Source organism: Malaclemys terrapin, chromosome 11, assembly GCF_027887155.1.
Source record: "Malaclemys terrapin pileata isolate rMalTer1 chromosome 11, rMalTer1.hap1, whole genome shotgun sequence".
NCBI classification, from domain to species: Eukaryota; Metazoa; Chordata; order Testudines; family Emydidae; genus Malaclemys; species Malaclemys terrapin.
In genome coordinates, this window is record NC_071515.1 from 25,599,312 (window position 1) to 25,611,705 (window position 12,394).

The 12,394-nt window shown below is 38.4% G+C and overlaps 1 protein-coding gene across 3 annotated transcripts in view; it reads right to left on the reverse strand.

Annotated features, from left to right (window-relative positions):
• The window catches only part of SLC39A10 (solute carrier family 39 member 10), a 131,189-nt gene that overhangs the window by 30,398 nt on the left and 88,397 nt on the right, over positions 1 to 12,394 (reverse strand). For all 3 annotated transcript variants that reach the window (XM_054044659.1, XM_054044662.1, XM_054044661.1), the window contains exons 2-5: positions 8,712 to 9,875; positions 7,386 to 7,593; positions 2,465 to 2,634; positions 922 to 1,140 (exon numbers count right to left, since the gene is read on the reverse strand). In XM_054044659.1, the coding sequence (XP_053900634.1) occupies positions 922 to 1,140; positions 2,465 to 2,634; positions 7,386 to 7,593; positions 8,712 to 9,866 (1,752 nt within the window). In that variant the 5' untranslated portion in view covers positions 9,867 to 9,875. The remainder of the gene's footprint in view (positions 1 to 921; positions 1,141 to 2,464; positions 2,635 to 7,385; positions 7,594 to 8,711; positions 9,876 to 12,394) is intronic.

Genomic DNA, 12,394 nt, shown 5'->3' on the forward strand with positions numbered 1-12,394 from the left:
CTGTTTGTGAGAGGCCCATGTTGGAAGCTACAGCCACAAAGAATTGTGAGGAACCCAAGGTTGCAGGGCAGGTAGTGTCACAACCCCTTCAGTATATTCCACTTACATCCCCTTCTGCCATATTTTCTCAGAAATGCCTTTCATGTGAAAAAGCACTATGAGAGGAAACCATATCCTTTTTAGATAAAGAGTGTTATAGAAAGAGTGCTAGTCAAGTTTTAAATGTAAGATCTGTAATTCTTGATATTTTATTATGGAGAGAAATTCCTAATGATTCAGAGGCCTTGTAAATGGATTCATAATTTTGTACACCATCATGTTATGGTCAGGCAAGTCATTACCAGATTAACTGAATACACTACAAGGAGTACAGCTCCCTCAGCTGAATGTGTCAGTAATATCTCTTCTTAAAAAAAGACAGCCTGTCACTTAAGTCAGCCTATTTACCTAGGTACAGATCTGACCCCTATTACTGTAGTATCTGAATGTTCCATATACTTCAGTTCACATTTTCACAAGTAGATCACCCAATTCTGGAACAACATGCGGTGATCCTTATTTGCTTATGCACTCCTCAGCCATCATCTTGGCTAGTGCTAGTCTATTATGACTGTTATGTGCAGGAGACAATTCAAGATATTCACATCTTGTGGATGAGAACAGAGTCATTTACAGCTGGAAAAGCAATCCCCTATAGTAAAGGGCCCAGTCAAGTTTTTCACATGCTACCAACTAGAATGAAAATAGGTGAGTAACAGCTAATAGTTTTTACAAAACATTCAAACTGCACCATGAAGAGTGCTTTCCAAGTAGAGTATTTAAGAATTTATCTAAGAAAATCTTTGGGTTTTTTATAGGATGCAATTTGACCAAGTATTATCTTAAATGACGGCATGCAGAATGAGAAAAAGTAGCACATACCTTTTGTTTGTTGTAGTGCTTAAACATTCTTATACAGTGCTCAATGATGAACAAAAGATAAATGCCGGCAACAGCTACGAGCCCTTTCAATACTGCATCGTATTTTTCCAGAAAGCTTTCATTTCCTGTTCCATGCCCATGGGAATGTCCATGAGAATGCCTGTGTTCGTGAATATGACCGTGGTCCTCGTGGTGACTGTGGTTATGGCCTCCTTGCGACTATTAGGAAAGAGGAAAAAAAAAGCCACACTGTGAATTTGCAATTTCACTAAACTGGAGTGACTTCAGGTCCATGACGTGTGATGTGCTGCTAAAAAAAATATACTACCAAAAACCCATTAAAAAAAAATGAAGTCTCTTTCCTTCAGAAAAGGTCCATCAAATATACACCTCTACCCTGATATAACGCTGTCCTTGGGAGCCAAAAAAATCTTACTACGTTATAGGTGAAACCGCGTTATATCGAAATTGCTTTGATCCACCAGAGTGCGCAGCCCCGCCCCTCCGGAGCACTGCTTTACCGCATTATATCGGAATTCGTGTTATATCGGGTCGCGTTATATCGGGGTAGAGGTGTAGTAATTATTTCACTGAAAGACCTGCCTTCAATGGCTATCAATAGAAACATTCCCCCAGAGAGGTTTCAGGCAGTTAGAAGGACAGACTTCAGCTCCTTTGTACCACTCAGGTGTGAAGCAAACTAATTGTAAATGAGAATCTGACCCTGCTCATTAACTAAGCTAAAAATAACCAGTTAACATACAAAAGTTGATTATCCTTACAGTTCCTGCATCGTTAGCAGCAATAACAATCCAACAACTTTAACTCTAACTCAAAACACATTTCCAAACTCTTATCAACACATGCATCCCTAGAACATGTATATCATGGATTATGCAAAGTAAACAATAAGTGAACTTTATAGTCTAGGCCAAAAGAATTATGCCCAAAGAAGTTCATAGAATATATTCCCTCCATTTTCTCCCTTCAAATAAATGTCAATATCCTGCAACTCATTAAAACCCCATCTTCCTTGGATTTATGAGCAATTTCCTGGTAATACTTACGTTTTCTACAGTATATAAACCCAAACAAAATAAGGATGGGGCACAGTTTATAACAAAAAAGATCCAAAACCAGGTTTACATCCTTGTTACTAAAAGCACACACAAAAAATATTCAGTTGGAAACTGGTAGCTTGTGACCCACCCTCATGAGTTTTCAAACCAGAATCCTCCTGAATTACCTTTTCAAAATTTCTGAAAACAGAAGTTCCAAGAGGAAACACAAAAATAGGAGCTACAACATTTACCATGTGTATTGAAAAATTCAGCATACTCTTGATACTTCAGTAGTTTTAACACTCCCATGTTTTTTAAGAAACACACAGAGGTCAAATTAACTTAAAGAAATGCTGCTTTAAAATTTCCTTTACAGTCTCAATCTACAGCACAATCAATGAGCATAACAAATAATCAGTGTTGATGTTGAATAGTCCTCTGGGAATTTTAAAACCTGTGTGTGGGAGTGCAATGGTACTTACATGTGGCAACAGATGGAGTAGTGCATCTCCACTCAGTGTTCCAACGGCCAGAGCAACCAGGAAGGTTAGAAGGAATTTGAAGCACCCTTGGTTAATGATAGGTATCAAGATCACGCCTAACAAGGAGAGCAGGCTAATGACAGTGATAGAAATGATACCACAAAGCCAGGCTGTAGGAGGGAAAAAATTAATACAGAATGGTTTATCAACAGAACATGAAGAAAACTCCTATAAGTGATGAATGACATTCTATTAACTGATAAGAAGGTGACCTGTCAACCTAAATTGTGCCTTTATAAACGTCCAAAATGCTTAAAAATGTAAGATGTAAGCCCATACAGAAACATTATAGTTAAGCATCTATCACTATTTCTCATTACAAACTCAAGTTTTCAGGGCTTTTATAATTTGTCTATTAAAGTCTTTTAAACAATGTTTGCACTTCTCTGAGGAAGTTTTAGGGCCAAATTCTATTCTCACACCAAGCACTGCAAATTATATTGGTGCAAGAAATGAGGATTTAGCCCCTGATTTGTTTAGCAAGCAGCTAATACTTTATGTGGGCTAGAGATTTTTTGCATTTACAAAAGTAGTGAGAATATGATAATCTATTTGTACTGCAATATTTTAACATGGAAAGAAATACAATCTTGTATTTATTCCCTTTATCTTTAATTACACAGGTAAACAGTGTTCAAAGGTTTATTTCCACAATAAAACATTCTAGAGGGCATTAAAGAAGCCAATTAGCTAGGAGAGCCACTAGACTTCAGTTATTCTTCCTAATGCAGAGTTGCAAAAGCTTGGTTCTGTAGTCCATTAATTAAACATATAAAAACACAAGGGAACAGAAAGATAGCCTCATTTCTTTTAGCTTACTGTGTTTTATGGACATTTCCTACCTGCCATTAATTTTAACAAGGTTTTTATCCAAGACTTGTGTGGAATAGAGAGACTTCTCCTTTGCCAGGTGAGGGTTGCTCCTTATCTGACACGCTATTTTGATATATACATTTTCAGCTATAAAAAAGAAACAAGGCCCGGCCTTTGATGGAGGAAATTTAAAAGTTAACTATAATCCCACCCCCCAAATTTAAAGCTGTTTGCCAGCAATAAAGATGGCAGGAAAGCTTCAAGATGTACATAAGACAAATGTACTAAAGAAAGAAAGAAAGAAAGAAAGAAAACAGGGTCATTAAATTGCTGAAATGGAAATTTTCTTTTAAGGGAATTATACCCTTTGGCTCCCTAACCCCTCTCCTCACCAATAGGTCAACAAAGGTATATCCCCCAGAATAACTGATACATTTTTGTTTCAATTTGTTCAAACTGAGAGGAATCCCAGCCCCTCTTGAATTCATCTTTTAACTAAAAGCCGACTACACTTGATTACATTTTAGGGAGGGAATGAAGATGGAAAGACAGGACTAGGAGTATGGGGAGAGAAGGAAATGTTCTGCACAATTACCAGACCTGCACTGACAGCAGATGGTGCTGATGCAGTGTCTCCTGCATCAGAGCTAGTGGGGGGAGGGGGGAGGAGAGAAGATATGATGATTCAAATCCATTGAGGTCCTCCCTTAGCCCTTCAGGCCTGGGAAAAGAAAGGGCCCAGATCTCACCCTCTCTTGACTAGCAGCCATAGGAGGCAGGTTTCATCATTCCTTTCACTGCTGATGGATATAGCCCAGAGGTGACGTGGGGGTGGGGTGGGGGAGAGGGGTCACATCACCTTTCCCCCCCACCCCATTGCTTGGTTACATGGCATGGCCAGGCCCCCTCCTCAGCCAGGAGAGGCAGAGGAACTGCTAGGAGGTCCACAGAGGGGCCACTGCTTTCCAGGAGGGGAGGGGCTGCCAGGGAGGCATGACTTGAGCTGTTTCAGAGTCATGCCTTCCCCCCTCAGCAAGCACGGGTCATCTATGATCCAGCCCTTCATTAGAGTCATTCTTCTAACATTTAAATAATCTTGAAGTTTTTTACTTTTGCTTTGATAACAAGTTAATAGCTGCTATCCTAGAACCGCTTTTTCTGTATTCCAGAGTGCATGCTCATTCCTTACATTGTACAAATAAAAATCGTAATTGTAATAGATATAATTTAAAGAATTTGTCACCCCTCACACACTCCCTTACCTCAGTTAAAAGCACATTATTAAGGCTGAAAAAGTCAAGCACTCAGCAGTAAGGAAATCCCAAAATTAAAGTTGCCTGTGCAACCTTAATTTGCCCCCTTTTATGTACACATGATAATTTTTCACTGGGTAAACTAGTAGTATTAACGGAAAGACAGGAATTACAAAGTTGCAGCAAGAAGGAAACTGGATCTTCTTTGGAGTTAAATAACCAATTAATAAGAGCAAAAGAAAGGGCTGAAAAGCATAATTTCGGTTCTCTCTAGGACATACTCCTAGTGCTAGTCTCACTCTAGCCACACTGAATGAGACAACAGAAGAGAAACAGAAAGCTTCACATCATTATCTAATCAAGTTGCCCTGCCTCAAGCCCAAACAGTTTTACAAACAACAAAGGAGTCTGTTTTCAGACAACCCCAAACCAGCAATTCACAAACCATTACATTCAACTGGCAAATGTTTGTACTCAAGATATCAGATGCCATAAGAAGTGCTAAATGTCTGCAATGAGCTTCACTTATTTTGCAAATTAGGTCACTCAAAACGGTAAAGGTCTTCAAGCTTAGTTATTCATCAGCTCCCTTTCTTATTATTGAAATAGAAAATACTTTCTTTTAAAAAGAAGCGCTCATCTATGGAAGCTTTGTAATTAGCTTGGCTCAAAGCATGTATAAGATGACAGTTTTCTACACTGTTTCAACATTTTAATTGGTAGAAAATGCTTAGCGGCCTTTTCACAAACCCTCTTGATAATTAAGCTAGAGTCAACTCTGACTAAAATGAGCCTACCTTGTGAAACAAAATCTGCTACCATACCCACCGTATAGCACATTTGGTTTACAGCAATCTTTGAACAAAGTTAATGAGGTAGTAGCTATGTCACTATGGGAGATTTATATAGAACAAGTTAACCTTTCTTAATGATGCTGCAGGCATTAAAAATAATGACTAGAAGGGCACCCTTCCCAACTATTATTAACATCTATCAGGACATAATACAAGCTTGATTTTTTTTACCATGCTAATAAGCACCTGCAAACAACTAACCAATATTCACTACTAGTAACTGTGACAAAGTGGGAATAATCTGTAACATTTTTATGAATCCTAAATGTGCCTCGGTTTCCCTGTGCATTGCTACCATGTGGATGCAAAAGCGTTAACACTGCCCCTAGAACAGCACAGAAGACAATAGGTGTGTTGGTGTCTGGGTGGAATGAATAGAGTCATTAAAGAACTGGCTCAAACCAACTCAAATCAACAGAGTCCAGCATGACAAAGGGAAGCCCCAAGGACTGAACAATGAACACCTAAAAAGAGGAAACCCCAGCAGCCAGGACATGCTAACTGAGCTGGAGAACAAGGCATCAGGTGACTGGAAGAAGGGTAGTCCTTTTGGAGGAACTCAGTGACACAGACCGGAGATGACAAAGGGAAACACAGGGAGAGAGCCAGGAATGGAGTCCATTACAGGTTGGCTGGGTCACCACGGCACTGGCTTGGCTAGGATGGACTATAGCTTAACTTTTGCCTCTCTGTGTCAATCTAAGGACTTTCAGATTCTGTGGCCAGGTGACTAATAAAATGGCTACCGTGTTCTGGGCGGCTGACAGTACTTCTAAGTAAAATTAAGCCTCATTCTCGAATGTTAGGATTTAATTTTGACATTTAAGGCTTCTATTGCAAGATCATGAGTGAGGTTTAATTTAACACAGAAATTGCAACAGAAATCTCTAACTACTAGAGATACTACAGTTCCATTAGACTATATGGGTAATGGCCACAGTAAACCCTAATTAAAAAGACAATCCTTGTTAGGACATCAAAACAACAGATTACAACTTTAAAGTATTTAAGTTTAAAAACCATTAGAAAAAGGCTACTTAGCATAACCTAAAAAAAAAAAAAAAAAAAAAAAAAAAAAAACACAACAGGGAAGAAAAGCCTATACTGTTTTTTTCAAGGTAAAATTAAGAAGAATTTAAAAAAAATGCCTTTGAGGAATCTCATTGGGGAATTCTCTAACATGTATTACAAAAACAGCAGCAGTGAAATGAAATGAAAAACGTTTTATTTTGATACTATGAAACGATATTAAATCACAGAAGCGTAAACTGTAACCAAAAACCATCAATTAAATTCTCTTAGCTTGCTACACCAAAATTGTTGATTTTGCGAAATAAGATCAATACTAGAATGGAAATGGAAGGAGAGGTTACTTTCCTTGTACAGTACCTGGAGTTCTTTGAGATGTGTCCCCCTATGCGTGCACCACATCAGGGTGTGTATACGCCTGTACGCTACTGATCAGAGATTTTCCCATCAGCAGTGTCCACCAGACCGCACATGTGCCCTAGACACCCTCGTGCCCAGATATGAGGGTATATTGGGAAGGGGGGGGGGGGGGGGAGCTTTATCATGGCAAGCAACACAGCTGCACTCCAGCCACATTTCCTCTCAACTGCTACTTCCCCTAAGTCTGAGAGTGTATTTATCTCAATTTTAATTTACAGAACAAGATCAGTTGACAAGTTTTCAACCATTCTTTTACTGTGAAAGCTTCCTTAAGTAAAATGAATTAATGTTCAAATAAAATAGAATACTAATTAAAAACAAAACAAAACATTGGATTCCCTATGTACGGATTTATCTTTTTTCTGAGTTTGTATTGCACTTAGCAGAATTGGGTCCTGGTCCATGACCGGGGCTTGCAGGCATTACAATAATACAAATCAAATAAATAACAGAGTCAAAACATTCTCTAAGAGCATATGGATATTATCTTACCTGATGCACCTATTTTATCTTTATTCGTAGCTGCTTCACTTTTATCTTTCTTCAAGTCTTCAACCAGCAAATTATCATAATGCTCAATACAAAGTCTTCTGTCAATCTGATACAGTAATGCAGGGCACAGGTACGTAAACAAGTCAGGAGATATTGGAGAGTTGGTTCCAAGACCATAGTACCGCAGTAGTTGAGTGACATTTAAACACTGAAAGCAATTTATGCAACAAATTAAACATGTTGTAGTGATTTCACTAAAGAATATGCAGCTGTAGAAAATTAAAGAGTTTGTTTGCTGCTTAGAAATTCATTTTGAAGGTTTGCACAGAAAAGGGAGAAATGTTGACCAATAACATGTCACCTTTGAAACACAGGTGTATACTAAACCAAGAGGGGAAAAAAAAAAAAAAAAAGAGGCTGTGAAACTATACATAATATACAGCCTCCAATGTTCAGTAGTACTTAATGTCACTGAAAATAAATGTCATTTTTCAATTACATGGGAAGATCAATGAAAAGCAGCAGTACAAACAATGCCTGCCATGGGGAAGAGAGCATAACCCTGAAATAAGAATCCCATCATTTCTCAACTCCCTGATGCACGTTTGATGTTTTCACTTTAAATGTAATCCTAAAATTGATTATGTAGTCCATACTGCATTGTTCTGTTTAGTACTTTAAATCAATAAAACACAGAGTCCTTTTTTTGAGAGTTAAAGGAGAAAGATTAACATCGAGGATTAATGGGAATGAAGAGCTAATGGCCTTTGGAGAGAGGTAAAGAAGCAAAAATGAAAATGGGAAGGAGTATGAAGAGACAACTATACAGTATATAGTATAGAAGCTAGACTTTATTTAGTGATACATCTACTTCACTTCATCCTCATAGTTTAGGACCATAAAGATTGAAATTGGGGACATGTTGAGGAGAGACTGAAAAGCATCTATGTCAAAAAGGTTTTTGAAAATCATTAAAGATGTAAGAGATTTAGGAAGAGATGTAAAATGATATTTATGAAATCTGTATAAGAAAAAAATAATTCTTAATATATGAAATGCAACATACTTAGCATGAAGATTTAGGATATTTGAAGCATCTCATAAATGTGGAGACAGAGGAGATAGAGTAAAGACAAAACAGGGGATGGAAATTCATGCAGTTGAGCTAAAACTGTAATAGTAAGCTTCTTAGTACTTTTATACTGTTACTTAGATTGTGTATAACAGTCATACCCATTTATTAGTACTAGTTTTGTCTGTGAGTACTACTCTTCTTATGGTGTCACAATAATAATTGTATGCATACCAGTTCTGGTTTATACTCACCTCTTCATGTTGATGTTCATCCTCACTGTGATCCTTGTGACTATGTGTTGAAAAGATGTTTCTTACACTAATCTGTTTCTGAGGAGCTTCACGCTTGCTGGTATGGCGATCCTCGTTACCAGGAGTAGGATCTTGGTGTCTATGACTGGTGGCCTGGTTTCTTACACTAATCTGTTTATGAGGAGCTTCACGCTTGCTGGTATGGCGATCCTCGTTACCAGGAGTAGGATCTTGGTGTCTATGACCGGTGGCCTGGTCATTATGGCGTTTGTGAATGCGTACATGTGAGTGAGATGCATCGTGTACATGATCATGTTTATCAACATGATTGTGCTCATATTGACCACCTGGATCATGGTCTTGAGCATCTTGTGCAGTATCTACTAACGTCTCACTGAATTTCTTTCCCTTTTGCCTGTTCATGTGTGTCTGTAGTTTTCTCTCAGGTTGTTCTTGGGTAGTGTTTGTCTCTGTTGAAGGTTCATGGCTCGGGTCTCCATGTTCACTCTGACTGACTGAATCATTATGAGTATGATGAGTACCATTATGGTCAAGGTGATGATGATGATGATGCTGATGGTGGTGGCGGCGACGATTGTTGTCACGAACACGCTTAATGGCAGGTTTCACCGATGACTCTATTGTGTCTTTTTCAGGGTCACATTTATGGTTTCTCTTTGTAGATACACCATTCACAGTTTGGTTTTCTGGACCTGAGTGGCTACGAGAATGAGGATGGTTATGAGAATGAGAATGCTTTCCTTCTTGTACGTCTAAAGCATCCAAGTGGGAAACATGATCATGGCCAATATCCTCATGATTAATCTCCACTACTTTTAACTCTCCAAGACCAAGGCTTGTTAGCAGTTTTTCAAGACCAAAAAATGACAATCTTCCATTTTGACCATAATGGTCAAAAAGTTTTTCAATGTAGTATTTTTGTTCATTTTCAGCTTCCAGCACTGAAAGTTTACTTGGTGAGGATTCTGCTCCTCCATTCTGGAGATATGGTGCCTCCGAGATCTGACTGTCATTATGGTTGTGTACATGGCTCTCTTTAGGGTCATGGCCATCTTCATGGCAATGGTTGCATTGATGAAAGATAAATGTCAGCAAACAAATGAGGCAAAATTTTGTGTGCATGTGTACCTTCATCTCTGATTCCTATGAGAAACACAAAAGAAAACACTTAAAATGGGGAGAAAAAAAAAAGCTATTTAAATATTTCCAATGCAACCATCTCTGTACCTGTATGTAAATCTTATCTTTGATAAAAAAGCTTTAAATCAATAAAATCATGAACTAAAAACAAACAAAACATCCACAAACACCCAGACCCTCTAGTATTTTCTATGAAAGCCTCTGCTCATGTATTTATATTTGTATAGCCTATAACAAGGTAGGCTCCTTGAAAACTAATATATAGCAGAAATTCAAAGTCTTTATAACATCCATACAGTGATGTGGTTTCAAGAAAAATATCTGCATTTAAATAATGAAAAATGACAAAAGCGGTAATTATACTGCACATATTTATGAATGCACCTCTATACTATAGCACCTTCCATCAAAGGATATGTTTCACTGTCATTTATGAGGATACATGGGGCACCCACCAGCACAGACAGAAAGTTGTATGCAACCACAGTGATCATTTTAGTTGATAGTGCCCACAGAATAATTTAGCCAGGTGGTCCTGGTAAACCTTGGTATGAGCCTTATAGCACTGACACAGAAGTCCCAGTTCTGTTCTGCCTTGTTCTAAGAAAGGAAAAGTACTGCTGAAAGCTTCCGTGCCCATAGAAGGAGTGTGGCAAATAGGAGTCCAGACAGTTGAGCTTTCCATCATCTAGTTGCAGAACATAAAGACATGCCCTGCCAGAGCACAATGCAGCAAACACTGAAGATATTCTTCTGGTGGCCTCCTGCAGAGCATACATGTGCACAGAAATCCCTGAAAAAGCTCATTCCTACCCCCCTCCAAGCCCCAAAGACATGAAAGGTGAAGATTCAACCTCACGAGAGCTCCCAGTGGCTCCAGCTTTAGAAACAAAATTTTTTAACACAATGCCAGTCTACCTACAACCATAGGGTTTGAAGGAAATGTGTGAGGAAGATGCTTCTGCATCAGAATGGGATTCCAGATTTTCATTCTAATAAAATTTTGGTAAGGACTTCATAATAAATTGTAGTTGGATTTTTAGAAAACAACTGTTCTATCACCTGTCTAGAATGACAATATGTTGTCATTTAATCAAACACCTGTCCATTTTTAAGTCATTTGGTCAAATGCCCAGAACCACCTCCAGCAACCCTTAGAGAGGAACAATCTGTCTTCCAACCCCATCCCTGCATTGGGACGAATCTGACCCAGAGAGATCAGATTTGTCAATAAGATGGGTAATTTTCTCATAGCTAACTTTCTGACTCATAGAATCATTTAAAAGTGTCATTAAAGCCCTATACATACACTAATCTATTTAAGGTTTTGTATTGGTGTCCACCATAATGATGTCCAAGCACTTTCTCAGATTAACATACTGGCAGGCTTCTTTGGCTCTTCTGCCCTCTCCGTTTACAGAAAGCTCTGCTTGGGGTATTCGTTTTGGGGAAGAAGGGGGGGCCACAGTGGTGGGAAGAAATAAGTTGTTATAAATGTCATTCTGGGTATAGTGGAAAGATTTTATCAAAGAGGAAGGCTTGTAGCATGGTCACATTTTGTGTTACTGTGATTTCCTTTAAAAGCTCATTTCACAGTTGTGACCCTTTAACCAAGAAAGCTTTATCTCTGGCTCTCACATGCTTCATTCTAGACTTTGTAATCTGCTTTGAGACAGAGAAGCACAAGTGTATCTGTGTGGGCTAGATCCTCAGGTGAGGTAAATCAGCATAGCTCCATTGACTTAAATGGATTTACACCAACTGAAGATCTGGCCCAATCCCGCTAATGTTGTCAAGACCTGTTAAATTTGAAGATTAGATCCAAGGTCTTGAACAGGCAGCAAAGGCAGGCATGGAGCCAATAGAGGGAATGGAGGACAAGGAAAGATGGGAGATGCGCTCTCATGTTTGTCCAATCTGTGGAAGAGGCGGGCAATCACATTCTGTTCAAGTTGGAGTCTTTTCAAAAATAAAAACAAAGCCCGCAATAATTATTTGTTTTGAAAATTTAATATACAACTGAAGATAAGCCTGTTTAAGTCTATTAATGCAGAAGGCTCTTTGTGATTAGAATTTTTTTCTTGTTTACAATCAGAGCCAGTCTATCTATTAAAGCACAAAGGGACATCAAAACTCTCCCTTTTCTTTAAAATGTGAAAACACTAAAATATTCCTACAAGGAAATTCACGTATAAAGCATGACCATAATCCTTTCCCCAGCCTTGTGATCTTTTTCATGTGACTATCAGATACAGTGCAACTAATACATATGAAAGTCATGCATCTCTAACGGTGGTGGTTAGTACTGACTGGTACCTTTTTTTGAGAGGATAAACACTTTAAGTGACCTGTGATCATAACCTGATGCCAATATAAGCTCACCAAATCACTCATGTCAATCTGCTTCATTTCTGAAGTTCCAGCACCTGGCATTAACAACCATAAAATTATTTAAAATCGGGATCAATAAATACTCAACAACAAAAACAAAACTCCTAATGAAGTATTTATATTTGTATGTA